Source organism: Sus scrofa, chromosome 1 (assembly GCF_000003025.6).
Source record: "Sus scrofa isolate TJ Tabasco breed Duroc chromosome 1, Sscrofa11.1, whole genome shotgun sequence".
Classification (NCBI taxonomy): domain Eukaryota; kingdom Metazoa; phylum Chordata; class Mammalia; order Artiodactyla; family Suidae; genus Sus; species Sus scrofa.
The window spans coordinates 16,268,375-16,289,599 of record NC_010443.5 but is presented as its reverse complement, the minus strand read 5'-3'; the positions used below and the strand labels follow the sequence as shown (position 1 = coordinate 16,289,599).

At 41.0% G+C, this 21,225-nt stretch overlaps 1 protein-coding gene across 1 annotated transcript in view; it reads right to left on the bottom strand.

Moving 5' to 3' along the window:
* LATS1 (large tumor suppressor kinase 1) overlaps nucleotides 1-14,645 on the bottom strand; it is a 46,026-nt gene extending 31,381 nt beyond the window's left edge. Inside the window, exons 1-2 of the mRNA XM_005659149.3 lie at nucleotides 14,411-14,645; nucleotides 6,486-6,960 (exon numbers count right to left, since the gene is read on the bottom strand). Of these exons, the coding sequence (XP_005659206.2) occupies nucleotides 6,486-6,827 (342 nt within the window). The 5' untranslated portion in view covers nucleotides 6,828-6,960; nucleotides 14,411-14,645. The remainder of the gene's footprint in view (nucleotides 1-6,485; nucleotides 6,961-14,410) is intronic.

Here is a 21,225-nt window from a genome sequence, read left to right as displayed (position 1 = left end):
CTGATCCTGTTGTACCACAGCAGGAACTCCTAAATATTTCATTCTTTTTTTTTTCTTATTTATTTATTTTTATTGAGGTACAGCTGAGGTATAACATTAGTTTCAGATATACAATGTAATAATTTCAGTATAAATATTTCATTCTTAATTTCACTCTTATATAAACAGAGACTAACAAATTGTTAAAAAGGTATTAATCAACATACTGCAAACCAGTTTTTTGTATCATTAAAGTACCTTTTATTAAGCACCTTTGCCACTGTGCTTACCGGTAAAAGTGCTATGTATTTCTGGTTCCTATCTTCTTAGAGCTTACATTTTCAGAGAATTTTACTTACAAGGACACAAATATAGAACAAACAGTAGAGAAAAAACACTCAGACTATACATGATTATGTGATGAAGATTTTAGGAGGCTAGATGGTATGGTGGAAAAAGCAGGGAATGTGGAATCAAACGGTGAGTTCAGGCAGCCCTGCTTTACCATGCTTTGTTTTTCATGCTTAGAAGCAAAAATATACTTGAGCATGCCCCACTTTAGAACTGTGTGAACTTCGGTAACTTAAAGCATTTCAGAGTTCAGTTTCATCTGTAATACACTTAAGAGTTGATGTGAGGATTAAACAAGAAAACATGTAAAAGCACATAAGCACATTACTTGAAGCTCAGATATTGGCTGTCCTACTCTGTTCCTTGTCCTTTATGTTATATGCAAACATAAATGATACACTAACATACAGAAAGTATACTGATATGCATTTTTCAGGGGGAGGCAGGTACTTACTTGTCCTAGAGGATTTAGTATTTCAAATTATATATACATACATATATATAATTATTACTTTTTTTGTCTTTTGTCTTTTTAGGGCTGCTCCTAATTGGAGCTGTAGCTGCCAACCTATGCCACAGCCACAGCAACGCCAGATTCGAGCCGCGTCTGCAACCTACACCACAGCTTACGGCAAAGCTGGATCCTTAACCCACTGAGCGAGGCCAGGGAACAATCCCGCAACCTCATGGTTCCTAGTAGGATTCATTTTTACTGCGCCATCGTAGGAACTCCCAAACAATATTTTTAAATCAGAAGTGGCTTAGTAAGACTAATGGGTGAACAGGCTACTGACAGATGATCCCCTTCGTGAAATGACTGGAGATGACTTTGAGGCCAAGCAAAAATAGGGCAGAGACTTGTTGCCACTCTAGATCCATCCAAACTTTCTTAGAAAAAGTTACTGATTTTATTGGAAGAATCTTTCTTATAGCTACAGTTGCCACATGACAATTCTGACCAATGAGACAAGAACCAAAGATTTCTGGAAGAATATTGCTATCCCTGATTTATATACTAGTCCTTCATGCATCTTGTTTCCTAGACAATAAATATGACACCTGTGCTAGAGTTTGCTGCTACCAAGAAGGAAAATTCAAGAGATTCATTAAGACATTAATCTCTTTTTTTTTGGCCACCACAGCGTGGTAGTGACAACATTGGATCCTTAACCACTAGGTCACTAGGGAACTGGTTTCTGCTATCTTTAAGAAACTGAACTAATGGTCACTATATTAACTGAGTCACTATTTTGTTTAAAGCATTATTATTTGGATTTTTATTAAAAGCAACCAAACTCAAACCCGATAAAAAGGTAGAATGCAGTCACATTTTATGCCAGTAAGACTTTGTAAATCTGTGGTGAGATACAAAGGATCAGTAAGTCTCACTGTTTGTACAAATTTAAAATAATACTAATCATCCAAATTAAAATTCACCAGGGAGGGCTTCACTTTGAAACTGGTTAAACCAAGTGAATGTATTTAGGCTATAATCACAAGCAGTGCCATCTCAGTTGGTAAGAAAACTAGCACCCACTATTCTTTTTCAACATTGGGGAAACCATATTCTTGTCTTTTTGGGGCCACGCCTGCAGTACATGGAAATTCCAGTCTAGGGGTCAAATAGAGCTGCAGCTGCCAGCCTGTCACAACCACTGCAATGCAGGATCCAAGCTGCATCTGAGACCTACACCACAGCTCACAGCAATGCTGGATCCTTAATCCACTGAAGAAGGCCAGAGATCAAACCTGCAACCTCACGGACACTAGGCAAGTTCTTAACCTGATGAGCCACGATGGGAACTCTAGGAACCGTATTCTTTTATTTTATTTATTTATTTTTTTGTGATTTCTGGGGCCGCTCCCGCGGCATATGGAGGTTCCCAGGCTAGGGGTCCAATCGGAGCTGTAGCCACCGGCCTACGCCAGAGCCACAGCAATGCGGGATCCGAGCCGCGTCTGCAATCTACACCACAGTTCACAGCAATGCTGGCTCCTTAACCCACTAAGCAAGGCCAGAGATGGAACCCGCAACCTCATGGTTCCTAGTCGGATTTGTTAACCACTGAGCCATGACGGGAACTCCCAGGAACCATATTCTTAAATGCGCTAAAACTTCAGCCTAAGATTTTGGTGATTATTAGGCTGGCTTTTATTTTTAAATTGTATTGCTGTGTATTAAAATTTTTGTTGTTGTTGTCTTTTTGCTATTTCTTGGGCCGCTCCCTCAGCATATGGAGTTTCCCAGGCTAGGGGTCGAATCGGAGCTGTAGCCACCGGCCTACGCCAGAGCCACAGCAACGCGGGATCTGAGCTGCGTCTGCGACCTACACCACAGCTCACGGCAACGCCGGACCGTTAACCCACTGAGCAAGGGCAGGGACCGAACCCGCAACCTCATGGTTCCTAGTCGGATTCGTTAACCACTGCGCCACGATGGGAACTCCTTAAAATATTTTTGACATCTGTAACAATATCAACCAAATGTTCCTTAAGTGGGGGTGTTAATGCCAGTATGAAAAAGAGCACCCTCAAAGGAGTAATTTTGGAAAAGAAGTCTTAAGTGATAAGAAAACATTATGTCCACATTACTATGTCTTTTTCATGCTTAGAAACAAAAATACATGCCAGTGATTGCAACTTGATGTGCCCCAAGAATGCATCAATCCTATTTACATTCATTCCTATGAGGAAATCAATCTTGAAATATTGGAGTTTTCTTTTCTTTCCTTTTTTTTTGGTTTTTATTGCCACACCTGCAGCAAATGGAAGTTCCCAGGCTAGAGGTAGAATTGGAGCTATAGCTGCAGGCCTCTATCACAGCCACAGCAATGAAGGATCTGAGCTGCATCTGAGACCTACACTGAAACTTGTAGAAATGCTAGAGCCTTAACCTGCTGAGCAAGGCCAGGGATGGATCCTCATGGATACTAGTCAGGTTCTTTTTCTTTTTTTTTTTTTTTTTTGTCTTTTTGCCATTTCTTGGGCCGCTCCCACGGCATATGGGAGGTTCCCAGGCTAGGGGTCGAATCGGAGCTGTAGCCACCGGCCTATGCCAGAGCCACAGCAACGCGGGATCTGAGCCGCGTCTGCAACCTACACCACAGCTCACGGCAACCCAGACCGTTAACCCACTGAGCAAGGGCAGGGACCAAACCTGCAACCTCATGGTTCCTAGTCGGATTCATTAATCACTGCGCCATGATGGGAACTCCTAGTCAGGTTCTTAACCCGATTAGCCACAATGGGAACTCCTGGAGGTTTTAATTTTATAGAGCACTATAAACATTCTCTAAAATTGCAAATGCCTTGAACTTGGCATACCTAAAGGAATAGATTAAAGCATATGAAATGATGAAAACAGGAACACTGGATAAGAATTTTGAAGTAGCACATTAGGACTTAAATTATGCAATATAACGGGAATGAGTAATTCAGGAGGTAGTAGACATAAACTGCCATATTTTTTATATCACTGTGAATATAATACTGTTCCTTCATTATTTGAATAAATAAGGACTGATAAATGTCTAAATGCTTTTAATAAAGCAACCTTGCATAAGGAGTTATTAATGTCATATGGTAAATAATTTTGAAATGTGTGACTGCAGCAAAGCTAACGTATATTTCTGTAATGCAAAGCAACTATTGTTATTGCTTGGAGTTCCTGTCATGGCTCAGTGGTTAACAAATCTGACTAGGAACCATGAGGTTGAGGGTTCGATCTCTGGCCTTGCTCATTGGGTTAAGGACCTGGCATTGCCATAGGAACCATGAGGTTGTGGGTTTGATCCCTAGCCTTGCTTAGTGGGTTAAGGATCTGGCATCGCCGTGAGCTATGGTGTAGGTCACAGACGCGGCTCAGATCTGGCGTTGCTGTGGCTGCGGCGTAGGCCGGCTGCTACAGCTCTGATTGGACCCCTAGCCTGGGAACCTCCATATGCCAAGGGTGCGGCCCTAGAAAAGACAAAAAATAAATAAATAAATATAGTTATTGCTAACAGACAAAGAACAGGGCATTGGCCAGTGCCTACAACACAACTTAAAATTATCTGCGTTAGAAAAAAATTTTAAGTTCCTTAAAGGTATGGACCATCTTTAGTATGATTCACTATCCTGACTGATGGTTTACACGCTGTAAAAGCTCCACTGTTGAAGCAACGCTGAGTAGTTATGTTGTGAGCCACACAGGAAGTCCTGTAAGAGCTCCAGAAATATATATTTACCAATGTGACTTGCTCGCCATAAACATTACCACTTAAGGCCCTTTGTAGCCAGCCAGGTGATTTTCTCAACTCCCTTTTCCTAGCAATATGTAAGAGGAAAGAGTAAGATCAATGATTCAGCCTTCTCTTCATTCTTTGCTTTTTCGCTAAGGGATTAGGAAGAAAGTACTGTAGAGAATCTCCATTCAAATCATTTTCTTAATCCTCCAACTACTAATCAGGAAAACACCCTAGTCCTCTCCTCCTCCTTCTCTCTCTCTTTCTATTTTCTGGGGCAACTCCAGTATTTTTAGAACACTTAAGTATTAAAATTAACAGGAAATAATATTAATCAAATAGATGAAGAGAATGGGCCAGAAAGAATAATATCTTTTCTTGCTAGTTTAGTTATATAAAATCTCCCTTTTCAAATCCATTACCATACTTGGGTTCTCACTTTTAAAATTAAATACAGGTGGAGTTCCCGTCGTGGCGCAGTGGTTAACGAATCCGACTAGGAACCATGAGGTTGCGGGTTCGATCCCTGCCCTTGCTCAGTGGGTCAAGGTTCCGGTGTTGCCGTGAGCTGTGGTGTAGGTCGCAGACGCGGCTCGGATCCTGCGTTGCTGTGGCTCTGGCGTAGGCTGGCAGCTACAGCTCCGATTCGACCCCTAGCCCGGGAACCTCCATATGCCGCAGGAGCGGTTCAAGAAATGGCAAAAAAAAGACAAAAAAAAAAAAAAAAAATTAAATACAGGCGTTCCCATCAACATAACTCATGCTTTTGGAGTTCCTATCATGGCTCAGGCTCAGCGGAAACGAATCCAACTAGGAACCATGAGGTTGCAGGTTTGATCCCTGGCTTCGCCAGTGGATTAAGGATCCAGCGTTGCCATGCACTGTGGTGTAGGTCACAGATGCGGCGTGAATCTGGCATTGCTGTGGCTGTGCTGTAGGCCAGCAGTTGTAGCTCTGATTCAACCCCTAGCCTGGGAACCTCCATATGCTGTGGGTGCGGCCCTGGAAAGCAAAAAAATAAATAAATATAGAAAATATCTGAAAATGTGGTCACTAAAATATTAACAAGGTGAAAGAATTTTAAGGGTAGTTATTTTTGTGTAGTGGAGCTATAGGTAATTTTCAGCTTCCTTATATGTTTTAATTTTTAACAGGGAACAGATATTACTTTTATAATCAGGAAAAAGTTATAATTTTAAAGGAAAATGTAATCAGTGTTTGATTATTTGCATTTAGTTACAATTTCCATGGCCAATTTTTACCTAAAATGAGTTCTGCCACCTAGTCATATAAAGTACATAATCATAGAAAATAAATGTTTTAAATAACAAAACAAAATATGATTAAACAATATACAGACTATGAAAATGTTCAAAATGAGTTCTGCAGGTAAATACTTAAGATTTAACATAACATGAACTGAAATTTCATCAAAAAAAAAAAAAAAGCCTTTTGAAATTCTTGGAGATGGATCAACAATTTCTAGTTTTTGTGAATTTAAGATTTAAGTCTGAAAGTGATGTGAACATAACTGCTTAATGATAGCTCTGTCTGTACTTTCTTCTCTGTAGTAGAAACTTAAATTTCATATACTTAGGGCTATCATTTCTACAATAGCCACTCAGCTCACCAAAGCTCCTGTGGCAAACAAACATATGTCCTCACCCTCACCTGTGGCTTTCGTCACCTGCACTTCCACTCTTGACTTCATGATGTGACCTTTTAAATCCCAGAACCACAGAGAAAACTACAGAAATAATAATTATTTTGTCTTAATAATTAATGGAATTATAACATTTTTTGCTGATAAAATACACAAATCTGTATACACAGTTAAATTCTCTCAAAGAAAACATTTAGGCACGAAATCTCTAAAGCATTATGTAGTATAAGGTAAGAAAAATCCTTTCTTTTGTTTTTAAAAATTCTTACCTCATCAAATCCAGCAGCTTGCAAATCCTGAAGCATCTGAGGATTAATCTCTGAAGTACTCCGACTTGTTTCATTTGCAAATGGTTGTAAAGAGTTTCGAATTTCCAGCAAGGCTTTATGATGCGTCCCAAATTTGGGTGGATTTCTGACTTGTCGAGGATCTTCAGCTGACATTTTACCCATGGTATGCTCAGCCTTAGCAGCATCAGATGGTTTGGATAAATTCCTAAGGGATTCCCGAATTTCTTGCAGCATCTGCCGGCTGCTGCCAGTGTAGTTACTGGCAGGAAAGGTCTTAGGCCTCATTTGTCTATATCCTTCTGGCTTTTCACTTCTCTTCATGAAAACATCTATATATATAACCCACACAAAGGACTTCTTTAAGAGATACTTGATAGATTCAGAGCTTTTCCTTGAGCAAAACTGTAAAAGATCCTTTGTAGAAGTCCCCAGGAATGTTAAAGTTCTTTACAATCTAAACAAAAGAAAAAATAAACAAAAGCTATAAAGTGACTGACTGATAAAGCAGTACCAGGTCCAGGAGCCACTCCCTGATCTGCATGCTCTGTCCTCCAAGACCAACCAGTGGATACCTGAAACCTCAGACAGTACCCGACCCTACGTATACAGCAGACCCCTAAACAACACGGTTCTAAACAGCATATACAGGGATGCACATACATGGATTTTTTTTTCCAACAAATATGTACTACAGTACAACATGATCTGAGGTTGTTTGAATCTGAGAACTGTGGATATGGAGGGCTGACTGTAAAGTTATATGTGATTTTCACTGCACAAAGGGTTGGCACCCCAACCCTTGTGCTGTTCGACAGCCAACTGTACAGTTTTTTCCCTATACATACATACCTAGGATAATCTACTAATTAGGCACAGTAAAAGATTAACAATAATAAAACAGAACAATTATAACATCATATAATAAAAGTTATGTGAACATAGTTTCTCTCTCAAAATATCTTACTGTATAAATATAATGCCTTTTCCATCTTGACTAAGCATTTATATATTGTGGCCCTAACTTTTACAGTTGTAGGCGTGACAGCAAAATTAGCTCAGGTTGATGGCTTCAAGGGAACTGATACTGGAGGCTAGAAAAATGGAGAACCATATTTCACAGTGGCAAAATATTTGATAAAGTGGTTTGCCTGTTACAACTGACAAGGTAACAAAGAGCCCACGGAACCTGTAGTTTAGTTCTATGAAAATAGTTTAGAAAAGAGAATCTTAGAAGTGTATGTTGGCTGCTACTGGCTATTTAGCAAAGCATTATAAATAAATGATCAGTTCAGGAAAGAAGCAGCTTATTCACAAGCATAAACATAAAGAGTTCAGAAATTTAAAGTCTTGCAGAACTGGAAAAGCAACTTGCTTCTAGACCCCAACAGGAAGAGAAAGGATTAGAAGACCGAGCAGAGATGCCTACTGACACCTCTTAGCTGACTAAAGTACCTCAGTAATTAAAAACCACAAAAACCCAACATTAGGTATGGCCTTCCCTCAACCAATTGAGAAGAGAAATGGGAGTTCTCAAATCTTTGGATGAGAACTTTGGTTATGGTTACTGACACATGAAACTGACTGGAACTAAACACATCAGAGACTTACTAACTATGAGAAAACTGTTTTGTTAAAAATTTTTTTGTTTTAAACCACTTGTCAAACTAAAAAGCCTTCAACTATTCAAAAATTAAAACCCTTGGGCTCTCAACTTCTTGAGCAGTAACTTAGTCAACAAAGATTTGTACCTTCCAAAGTGGGAATATTCCCCCAAAAGTCACACTTCATATGTGGCCAAGGATGATAACTGAAAAAGAAGTCTCAAGAGGTTCTTGGAGACCAATGGCAAAAAGTCATAGAGAACAACAGATGAGGAAGTTCCTGCCAGATAATTGAAACAAGGTCCAGTCAAGGACTCACCCTTTCCTCCAGGGCTGGCTGCTTTTAGGAGATCTGCCCATGGAGATTTTAAAATTATTTCATCGGCAACCACTAGTTCCCACTCTTCTGCTTTTCTAATAACAGTGCTTATCCTGACGACCCTCCAGTCCTTCTTCTACCATTGTGTATGGTGGTGAGGGAGAGGCAGATAGAGAGAAGCACAGGGAAGATAACTTCACAGGTCTCTGGACCAAGAGGAGCTAAATCTGACCTGATGGAGAGATTACTGGACATACGCACCACCTGACCTGTGAATCTAGTTCCTGCTGCTTAAGGCCCAATATGCGAGCAAAAGAAAAACATAATACTATCAAAATCTTTCTAGAACAGAAAGTATAGTGTTTTCTTTCTTTCTTTTTAGGACCACACCTGCTGGATATGGAAGTTCCTGGTCTAGGGGTCGAATCAGACCTGCAACTGTTGGCCACAGCAACACCAGATCTGAGCCGTGCCTGCTACCTGCACTGCAGCTCACAGCAACTCTGGATCCTTAACCCACTGATCCGAGCCAGGGATCAAACCCATGTCCTCATGGATACCAGTCGGATTTGCTACTGCTGAGCTACAAAGGGAACTCCTCTTTTTTTTTGTTTTAATTGAAGTATAGTTGACTTACAATATCGTGTTAGTTTCAGGTGTATAGCACAATGATTAGATACATATTTTTTTCAGATTCTTTTCCCTTTTAGATTATTACAAAACATTGAGTAGTTTCCTGTCCAGTAGGTCCTTGTTGGGTTATTTTATATATAGGAATATAGTGTTTACTTGATTCTAAGATATGTTTTCCACATTCTAACATTTCTGGAATTGAGTATATCTTAAAATCAATATTAAAAGGAATTTGCCAGCTCCAAAGCAGAGAAGTTCTGGAATGGCAGACAATACACATAACTAACCTGATCATAAATAAAAGGTGAAATTTCCTTGTCACTTCAATTACTTCATTATCATTAGTAGTGGTAGTGGCATTTTGCTTTTTAGGGTTGCACCTGAGGCATATGGAGGTTCCCAGCCTAGGGGTCTAATCAGAACTATGGCTGCCGGCCACAGCCATGCAGGATCTGAGTCGCGTCTGCAACCTACACACAGCTCATGGGAACGCCAGATCCTTAACCCAACTGAGTGAGGCCCGGGATCAAACCAGAAACCTCATGGTTCCCAGTCGGATTCATTTCTGCGGCATCACGATGGGAACTCCTACATTATTTTCACTGACAGCATCACATGTAGTTGAATCTAGACCCTTGATTAATGCTCAGAATGTCTTCAAAAAGATTCCACTATGAAGCAGCATCACGTACTTAGAAATTGTCATCTAATAGGCAATGCAATTAAAGGCATAAACGACTGCCAAATTTAGGCAAGATCGCAGAATTTTCAAAAGTAAGAGTCTTTTATGAAGTACAAGTACTCAGACATGAAATGCCTGTCAAAACATTTTGAAGTAGATATATATATATGATTTATTTTGCTGTATACCTGACACTAACACAAATTTATAAGTCAACTAAACTACAATAAAATGTATTAAAACAAAACAAAACTTTGTGAGTTACCCAGAAGAGGCTGTTTGATTTCCAGCACTACTCTTTCAACTTAGGAGAAAACAAAACTAAGAGTTTAAGCAAAAAGGAAAGGAAGACAAAACCCAGTACTCTTCAATATGCCTCAAAATTATATATTTAATCACAAACAATAAAGAGGTTCAAGATAATTAGCTGGGTTTATGAAAAGCAGCATGTCACCATGATGTTATTGGTTAACTAATCAAATCGCAATGTAACTCAGAAGAATTCTAGATTCTGAATGTGAATAAAGCTGAGGCTCAAATTTCATTGTGACTGAAAAAAAAATTAATGGCAAACGACTGAATGAATAAATGTATGCTACTGAAGGTTAATAGAAATTGTTTATTTTCTTCCCTGAAAAACTTACTAAATAGATTGCTTGTTTTAGACTTAATGGTATCTTAGAACTGAGGACATATGACAATTCAACCTCATCTCTTAAATAACTATATATTGAAATACATCATGTAGCTGTATCACCAACTGATCTATCCCCTACTGATGGGCCTTTTACTTATTTGCAATTTTTTGCTCTTATATGTAATGTTTTAAACACTGATAACTTCAATTGTATTGTTAATATTCTAGTTCTGAGGATGGATAGTGAGTTCACGGATGTACATATTATGCTACACAGCTTACATATACATAAATATTCCTTGTAAGTAAAAACAAACAAACATTTTATATTATCTAAATTAGGCAATACAAAATGTAGCAATAAAAATTCTTATGCACACATTGTTGAGCTTTTCCCTTAAGATAAATTCAACTAAGTGGAACTTCTGGGTCAAACAGAATGCACATTTAAAATTCTGATATTTATTGTCTGATTGCCTTCCAGAAAGGCGTACTAATTTACAATCCCTCCAACAAGGTATGGTTGACACTGGCATTAAGAAATCTCAGTAATCTTTGCTAATACGATATTTACAAATTAGTAAAAGGATTTTTAAAAGAACCCTTTAACGCTAAAACAGCTTACCTCTTTAACCGGTGGTATACTTGCGCCAGATCTATCTTCCTAATACGTAATTCCCATCATATAACCTCCCTACTCCAGAACCCTCAATGAAAGAACTTACTAGTGGAATTCCCATCGTGGCTCAGTGGTTAACTAACCCAACTAGGATCCATGAGGATTGGGGTTCGATCCCTGGCCTTGCTCAGTGGGTTAAGGATCTGGCATTGCCATGAGCTGTGGCTTTTTCGTAGACAAAGCATGGATCTGGCGTTGCTGTGGCTGTGGTGTAGGCCAGCAGCTACAGCTCTGATTTGACCCCTAGCCTGGGTACTTCTATATGCCGTGGGTGTGGCCCTAAAAAGACAAAAACGAACAAACAAAAAAACTTACTAGTTAAAGTCAGAGACCTGGGTCAAACACCAGGTAGGGTATATTGGGATGGAAATGCTATAAAATTGAGTTGTGATGATCATTGTACAATTATAAATGTAATACATTCATTGAGTAATACTAAAAAAAAAAAAAAAAAACAAAAAAACAGTAGGGTACAAATCCCAGTTCTATCCATAACTAGCTTTGTGATCTAGGAAAGGTGTGCCTCAGTTCTTCATCTTCAAATATGGACAATAATGGTCCTATTTAATAGGGTAATTTAAAGCATTAAATAAGTTTAGAATACATGCCTAACTAAATAAATGTTAGTTATTATCTTATTATATCTTTTTCCACTATCTTACCCAGATTCTCCCTGTATAACATATATTCTAACCAAGCCAAATTACTTGCTTTCTGCTAATGTGCCTTGTGCTTCTCTACCTTCATGTTCTTACTCTTCTTAGGAGACCCTCTGCCATATTCCTTCTTGTAGAAATTATACCCAGCATTTATGGTGCCATTCAAATGCTTCCTTCATGAAGCTTTCATTGAAGTGCCAGCTGCTATCCTCCTCTGAACTTCAAATGCACTTTACACAGGCAAATAAAACTTGTTTTTGCCCTATTCTTGTACTTGTCTTATTTTTCCCACTAAGCACAGACTGACAAAGCAGAGGTATCTTGGATATTGGATGTGTGTGTGTGTGTGTGTGTGTGTATTTTATTTTAAATTATAATTTGAATTGATCCAGAGTAAATGGATCCAGAGAGGTAAAGTGGCCCCATTAAAATCATACAGCCAGCTGGAGGTCATGCTAGGAATGGACTCCACATATCCTGAAACAGCCCAAGGCTCTTTTTTCCATGTCATTTTTTTTGGTCTTTTTGCCATTTCTTGGGCTGCTTCTGCAGCATATGGAGGTTCCCAAGCTAGGGGTCCAATCGGAGCTGTAGCCACTGACCTACACCAGAGCCACAGCAACTCATGATCAGAGCCGCGTCTGCAATCTACACCACAGCTCATGGCAACACGGATCCTTAACCCACTGAACAAGGCCAGGGATCAAACCCGAAACCTCATGGTTCCTAGTCGGATTCATTAACCACTGAGCCACAACAGGAACTCCCCAAGGCTCTTTTTTATCATACCTACATCTTAGTTTTCCTAAGGGATCATGACTCACATTCTTTGAAGGGATAACTTGGTTAGACTGAACAGACAAAACCTCCATTTCTTAGAAAGTTCGGACCTTCATCAGATGTACAAATGTCAATAAGTACAAACAAATACTGCTGATATCTTACCCAACTTAGGAAAAGAACAGAGCCCATTACATAAGAAGATTTCAAATTGATACCTTAGGTTGAACTAGGCTTGTAAAAAAGATGGTATCTTAAAGCTTTGACTAAATCAGTTATGAGAAAAGCAACAGTACTGTCTTAGCAGTATAGTCTTAGCTGTCCATATGGTAATATGTAAGAATCTCTGCATTCTGATGACATTTTCTCCAATTCACTTTCTAAGAGTTAACCTATCAAAAGTGAGAACAATCATTATATTTTATCATCATTTGAAAAATGACTGCCATTTCTACTTGATAAAAATGTTGTTCAATGACTAAATAACTTTCATAGTCTACAAAAATCCACCACTAATCTAAATATCACATCTAGAGCAAAAACTAAATAACCAGAGCTGGAACTGTTCTAAGGCTACACTATGTAGAGTAACAAGGAGGAGCATTAAAAACAAAAACAAAAACTCAACCTAAAGAAAGAAATCCACATGTGCCATATCATGCCAAATATATCTAGCAGAAATATTTTTATTTGCTTTTGAAGGCTGTCACCATATTTATTAAATACTCAGGCACAGGAAAAAATGCGCCTTTTCTAGCCTGTATCATGATCTAGTTTCTTGCAGTAACAGCCGATCAGAGGAACACAATGCTACTTCTTTCACTGTTAAATCAAATTCCTCCACTGCCTTAGGGAATCAACTAGCTCATTTTACCCGTGTGTCAACTAATTAAAGGAAAAAAATAAACGTAGTTAAATCACGAACATAGATACCTTAGCAGAGCACATTCATTACAATTATAATATCCGACTTTTTCTTCTATATGGTGGAAATCTGACAAAAAATTCTTAGTCCTCAATAACAATCCATAAGACCTGACACCCTTCATGGTTCAAGTCCATTTCCAAAATTGGAGTGATACAATACTGTGTGCGAGATTATAGTTCTCACTAGATTTATGAATTAACTTCTAGATAACGATGTAATATTTTGAGTCGTATTAACATATGGGTCAACAGACATTAATTTTTGTTCCCTTAGAAAAGAACTTTAAACTGAAGAAGAAAATAGCTTCCAACTGGAAAGAATGGGGTTAAATCACTTCACCTGAGAGTCATTCTTTGTGGCACAAAGTCTTTTTGAAGTTACAATAAACAATGTCCCCTGAACTTCCTTTCCTTCATTTTCTGAATTTACAGACATACTCCCTCCATCTCTCCTATCCCTTCCAACTATGAACAGCAACCTATTTACAGTGGACTGTAAATAGAAATTCTCAGAATTTCTTCAAGGTATATCCAGGAGCAGGTCCTTCTGGAATGAAAGAACTGTGGCTCCTTCACTGCACATTTCCTTCACAATCACCTTTCGCTATCCGTTCCTTCCTGAACACCGCTGACCGGTGAGGGTTGGAGACAAGGGTGGAGGGAGGTGTGAGCGAAAACAGTCCGCGCAAGGCCTCCAGTGAGACAGGATCTTCCCGGGCTAACCTGAACCTCCAAGGCCGCAAAGCCTGGGGCTCTTCCTCCAGCCCCGGGCGCGGCCAACCCTCGCTTCCCCAGGGCAGGGCTCCGCTCAGGTCCATGCAACCAGCCAAATCGGGCCCGTACCGGGCCGGCCCGGCCCGCCCGTCCGCAGCGGCCCCTGGACTCCCGCCAGCGGGGATGGGCGTGGGCCCCGACGGCCACCGCCCCGCCAACGCGGGCTCCGGAGGAGAGAGTGAGCCCCACCCGCTACGCCAGCCCCGGACCTACCTGCAGAGAGCGGGGCTCCTGGACAGCGGCCACGGGCCCGAGGGCGGGCGTCGAGGCGGCCGGAGCCCGTCCCAGGGACCCCAAGTGTCCCCGGTGGGGCAGGGCGGGCAGAGACGCCGGGGGGCTGCCGCGGGCCAGCGCGGCCCGTCGCGGAGGTCGCGGGGACCTGGCTCTCCCCTCAGCACCAGGCCGCCGCCGCCGCCGCCATTTTGCCTTCCACTCGGTGTCGCCGCCGCCGCACTCCGCTGCAGGTTTCCCGGATGTGGGCATTTCCCGGCGTCGCTTGCGCGGGGGCCGAGGACTGGGGGCTTCTGCCCGCCCGGCCGTGGGGAGCGGGCGCGCCGCCGCCGGCCTCCCGCCCTCCGCGGCCGCCCGTCCCCCTGCGTGTGCCCGCGCGTCGCCCCGCGTCGCCCCCGCTTTGCGCTGCGCAGGTGACTCGCCACGGCTGATGGCGTTCGGCTCTCCGCCTCCCAAGCCCACTCATTTAGTTCAGTGTCTTTCTCAATTGAGCGCTTTCTGTGGAAGGACGAATGTAGAATAAAAGGTGCGCCTCTGCAAGAGTTTAATTTCCAAAAGGTAACAGCCGTGAGTTGCTCTCTGAAACCTCGCGGTGGACCTCGGGATTCGGAATTTCTAGAGGCTTTGAAATAAACTGATGTTTGCTTAGCACTCTTTCCCCGAGTACATCCGTGAGTTTGTTTTCTGAATCAGTCAGATTAATATATTCGCGAACACGAACAGACTAGGGGTTCAGAGATTTCTGTCAACTGAATAATCTGTCAACTGAATCGGTATAAAAGGAAGTCATTATTACCATAACTGGAATAATTTTGACTGCAGCGAAAGAGGCTTTATCTTGTTAGATGGAATTGGAAGTTTGGGATGGGATCGTTGGGTTTATGATGTTTGAAGATCCCCTCCACTCTCTGCCCATGGCCTTTGCCAATTTTGCCTCTAGAAAATATATGCAGTTAGTACTTTCAAATATCTCCTTTCATCACATTTATGCTGGAGACTAGCTATTATTCGTTTAAACCAAAGCCTCTTTTTTTTCTGATGTTGAGTTAGTGGCTGGCTACTATTTCCAGAAGTTCAAATATGAAAACTTATGATGAAAGAAAAGATTACATTCCAAGAGCATTTGGTTGAAAGTCTCTTCCACAGGTAGAGTTTGTAAAAGGTATGATCTAAAGGGAGTCATTTAAGGGAGTTCCTTTTGTGGCTCAGCGGTAAGGAACCTGACTAGGATCCAAGAGGATGAGGGTTCAATCTGTGGCCTCGCTTAAGGATTGGGAGTTGCCATGAGCTGTGGTGTAGGTCGCAGACTTGTTGGATCCCTAGTTGCTGTGGCTGTGCTGTAGACCAATTGCTGCAGCTTGGATTCCACCCCTAGCCTGGGAACTTCCATATGCTGTGGGTGTAGCCCTAAAAAAGACAAAGGAAACCAAAAACAACAACCAAACAACAAAAACAAAGGGAGTCACTTAATAGCCCTGGGTCTTTCTTCAGCTGGAGAACTAAGTGACCAGCAGGGTATCTTTCAGCCTCAAAACTATATACATTTTATGAATCTAGTATGTCCACAGGCCTGCTTGCTCTTTCCAGGATTATGTATCTGGAAGAGCATGCTGCCCCCCGAAACTTTGTCACCTCTGTCACCAGCCCACAGAATTTTCTCATTTAAGCTCCTCAAAGACGTTTGGTTAACATTTGCTGAATGAATGAACAAATAAATGTTAGAACCACAGACAAGCTCAAAACCTAAAGGCAGGTATTTTCAAAAACCTAGGTCTTTGGAAAAAATCCTAGATAATTCAAGGAGTTCAGTAAATCGCTCTGAGACTAAAGGGTTTACTCCTGTGAATTAGGAGGAACAAAGAGCAGGGAAAGGAGAGAGGGAATGATCAGAAGAACCAACCAACAAGATGAAAAGTGTCTGAGACTTTGGGAGGGGGTGGACATGAGAGACCGAGGTGAAGGCCAGGGAAATGCTTACTAGCAACCCCTTCCAGTGTATTTGAAGGTCTTTGTGTTTCTGTAATGGAACACCCTTGGTCCAGGTTCAGCTTACTTAACTCTTCAATGCTTCATGAAAGAGGGCTTTTTTGGTTTCATTGTTTTTGTTTTGGTTGGTTTTTTTTTGTTTGTTTTTTTAAGTATAGTTGATTTACAATATTGTGTTAGTTGCAAGTATACAGCAAAGTGATCCATGTATATATATTCTTTTCCAGATTATTTTCCATTACAGGTTATTACAAGGTATTGAATAGAGTTCCACATGCTATACAGCAAATCCTTGTTGCTTATCTATTTTAAGTATAGTAGTTTGTATAATTTTGTTTTTGTCAACAGATGTAGGGGCCAAATTCCGTGCTTGGGTGACTGTAAGAACAGAGGCAGCACACATGGAAGAAGTCTGGATTTCCTACCACTTTAGGGGAGGACTCTGAGCAGGCCACACTTAGGAATGGAGAATTATGTTCTTCCTCCTTGAGAGCAGAGGATCTACTACAAAAATTATTTGGACTTCTGAGCAGATTTGTCTCTTGTCCATTTTTTCAAACATTTATCATTTATCAGTGTGGACTCATGGATATTTGGTTAATAATGTGGACATTTTATCATTGGGGACTTTTTTTTTTTTTTTTTTTTAAACTTTCTTTCTGGCACTACCAAATGCTCCAACCTACCTGGTTTATTTCCTGCCCCTCCAAGGAGCCCTGGTTTCCTTTATTGGAGAATGGTATTAGAATCCAAATCTGGGTTCTAGGTGTGCTCACTGCTACTGAGGTATCCTTGCTTGTAGGATCTCTGGCTAAGAAATTCTATTTTATTTTTTTGTCTTTTTTTAGGGCTGCACATGCGGCATATGGAGGTTCCTAGGCTAGAGGTTCAATGGGAATTGAAACTGCTGGCCTACACCACAGCCAAAGCAACTCGGGATCTGAGCTTCATCTGTGACCTACACCACAGCTCACAGCAATGCCAGATCCTTAACCCACTGAACAAGTCCAGGAACTGAACCCGCAACCTCATGGTTCCTAGTCAGATTCGTTTCCACTGCACCATGAGGGGAACTCCTGTTAGTACTTTTTGATGATGGTCATTCTGGCTGGTGTAAGTGATGTTGAACATCTTTTCATGTGTTTTTTGGCCATATGTATGTCTTTTTTCGAGAATTGTCTATTCAGATCTGCTGCCCTTTTTTTGATGGTTATTTTGGTTTTTTTGGTATTAAGCTGCATGAAGACCTCAAGGTGCTTATGTATTTTGGAGATTAATCCCTTGTCAGTCTCTTCATTTGCAAATATTTTCTCCCATTCTGTAGGCTGTCTTTTCATTTTGTTTAGGATTTCTTTTGCTGTGCAAAAACTTCTAATTTTAATTATGTCCCATGTGTTTATTGTCATTACTCTAGGAGGTGGATCTTAGATGATATTGCTGTGGTTTATGTCAGAGAGTGTTTGGCCTATGTTCTTCTCTAAGAGTTGATGCATTTTTTTTTTTTTTTTTTTTGTCTTTTTGCCATTTCTTGGGCCGCTCCTACGGCATATGGAGGTTCCCAGGCTAGGGGTCGAATCAGAGCTGTAGCCACCAGCCTACACCAGAGCCACAGCAACGCAGGATCCGAGCTGCGTCTGCAACCTACACCACAGCTCACGGCAATGCCAGATCCTTAACCCACTGAGCAAGGGCAGGGATCGAACCTGCAACCTCATGGTTCCTAGTCGGATTCGTTAACCACTGCGCCACAACAGGAACTCCGAGTTGATGCATTTTTGATGGCTGTGTTAAGCTGGTCTGTCAGCTACTGTTCCCCCAAAGTCCAAACATGAGAGTTTGGAATTGAACATTAGTATACTTTCAATTAATTTTTTTACGTGACCAGCTAGATTCTAGTCATTCTATTTCTTCCTTCTCACCCTCATCCCCTTCAAAGTTTTCCTCCCTCTTCTACTATAGTGAAATGTTGGAATTGTTTTGATGCTAAGATTACTGCAGTCTAAGCCATTGGTTATTTTATTCTATATTGCCACTTTGCATTAATTGTGGTTCAGAATAATGCCAATGAAATAGTTTAAACTGGTGCATATGATAGTTTGGATCTCCCAAGGTTTTATTATCTGTAAAACAAAAGCATTGCTACTGCTTAAGACCATGTAATTAGTCTGAGCTAGATATTATATTGATACCATAAGCTTAAATGAAAGATTGATATAAACGATACATGAGTGAACTTCGTATGCTTCTTGGACAGGATTTTAGAATGGATTATCAAGAGGATGTTTCCAGCATACTGTGAAATAGAAGTGTTATTCACAAAGGACAAGGAATTTTTCAATTATGCCAAAAGTTTGATAGGCTGCTAGCTATGTATAGCAGAGGTGTTTTCTCACAATAGCCTTGCGAATGAGATAAGTGAATGGGCCAGAATGTCAATAAATTAGGTTGTTTATAAATATTTCACCTGTAGCCAAATAGCAATGATGCACGTATCAGTGCTAATTGGGAAGACTCTAGGAGTGGGTCTAAGCTCTTCAGTCCATTTAACATATTTCTTCACCAACGGCAGGAGGGAGTAGAGGGCCTGCTGGGCAATTCTGAAAATGGTCAGGTTCTGCAGAACAGATTTGAAGGTGGAGTTCCCACTGTGGTGAGATTGGCAGAGTCTTGGGAATGCTGAGATGCAAGTTTGATCCCTGTCCCAGCACTAGGGGTTAAAGATCTGATGTTGCCACAGCTGTGGCTTAGTTCGGAACTGCGGCTGGGATCTAATTCCTGGGAACTCCATATGCTGCAGGACAGCCAAAAAGAAAAAAAAAAAAAAAAAGATTCAAAGGTGATTGTTAGCTCTTTTCTAAAGTGAAATAAAATTTGTCTTAAACAGGAATGATGGACCTATAGCAAGAATCAAAACTATCGGCACTGGAGTTCACCAGTGGCTCAGTGGATTCCTGTCACAGGTTCAATCCCTGGCTCAGGAACTTCTGCATGCTGTGGGTATGGCCAAACAAGACAAAAAACTATCAGTATTAGGTCAAGAACAGAGAAGTATGGGAGTTCCCATCATGGCTCAGTGGTAACGAACCCCACTGGTATCCATGAGAATGAAGGTTCAACCTCTGGCCTCCCTCAGTGGGGCATCACCATGAGCTGTGGTGTAGGTTGCAGATGCAGCTCAGATCCCGTGTTGCTGTGGCTGTGGTGTAGGCCAGGGGCTATAGCTCTGGAATGACTCCTGGCCTGGGAACCTTCATGTGCCGAGAGTACAGCCTAGGGAAGAAAACAAAACAAAACAAACGAAAAGTATGGTTTAGGGAGTATCAGTTGTGAAAAATTAATTCTTTAAACTACTCTGCAGTCTAATCAAACAAATGTCAGAAGAGCTGAAATAAGCTGAGACAGCATTACAAAGGAATATTGTATCCAGAACCAGGATGGCAGATTTCTGTCACACTCTCAGGGAGGCAGACATCACTAGAAAAGTGTTCACTTAGGAAGTCACATTTTACTGACGGCCTTTGGAAAATTCTTTTTCCCCCTACATCCGTGGCATATGGAAGTTCCCAGGCGAGAGGCTGAATTGAAGCTGCAGCTGCCAGGCTACACCACAGCCCCATCCACAACCTGTGCCACCACTTGCGGCAACGTCAGATCCTTACCCACTGAGCAAGGCGAGGGATCAAATCATCATCCTCATAGATACTAGTTGGGTTCTTAACCTGCTGAGCCACAGTGGGAACTCTCAAATGTTTAAGTATTTTAAAATTGTGAGTTTAGTTCAGTTTGGACTGATTCAGTGCTTACTCTATCAGATGTGTTAAACACCGTTAATACAGCACTCCATCATGGGCCCTGTTCTTGAGTCTGTGGTCCAGTAGAGGGAGACAGGCCGCTTGACAAATGGCTGCAAGCACAATACAAGCTATGCACAATGGGCTTTTGATACAGAGTACAATGTAGCCCAGATTGTCAGAGGCTGGAGAAGGCTTTTTGAGAAAATGACACCAAAAAAGGATTCTGGAAAGGTAAGCAGGATTTTGCCAAGAATGGCAAGAAAGGTGGGCAAGGAAACCTTGCCCACAAGAAACCATTGAAAAGATTTAAAACGTTTACCCCAAAGAAGCTGCAATTAGTAGTTTTGAATATTTGAATATATGATGGAAGGAATTAAATTTGTTTTTTGTAGCTCCTGAGGAAAGAAGACAAATGGAAGCAAATTTCAGTTCAGTACGTGAAGATTCATTTCTTTAGTAGAACCTTATCGTAAAGCATCACACCGTAATGCAGATTCGATAAAATGATGGTGATAGGTTCTGTCTCACAGTAGGTTCACATGATCATTTCGTTAACCCACAATAATATGGTTCTACCTTTTCTATTTTTATTTTTTAAATTTTATTTTATTTTTTTTGGCCATGCCTATGGCATGTGGAAATTCCTGAGCCAGGAATCAAACCTGTGCCACAGAAGCAACCCAAGCTGCTGCAAAGACAACAATGGATCCTTAACCCACTGTGCCAGAGGAGGACTCCATGATTCTACCTTTTTTTTATCATTGTTTTAGATCTCACTCACACATTAAAACCCTGCCATAATGCTGTATCAGATCTATATAAATGAGAAGGTTACATTGGGAAATTGGCAACTTTATTGTGGTGTGTGTGTGTGTGTGTGTGTTTGTACATATAAAATATAATTTCTTTTTGGCTGAGGTGTGCAGTGGCTTAATGTGGGATCTCAGTTCCCAGACCAGGGATTGAACCAGGGCCACAGTGGGAAAAGGGCCAAATCCTAACCACGAGACCACCAGG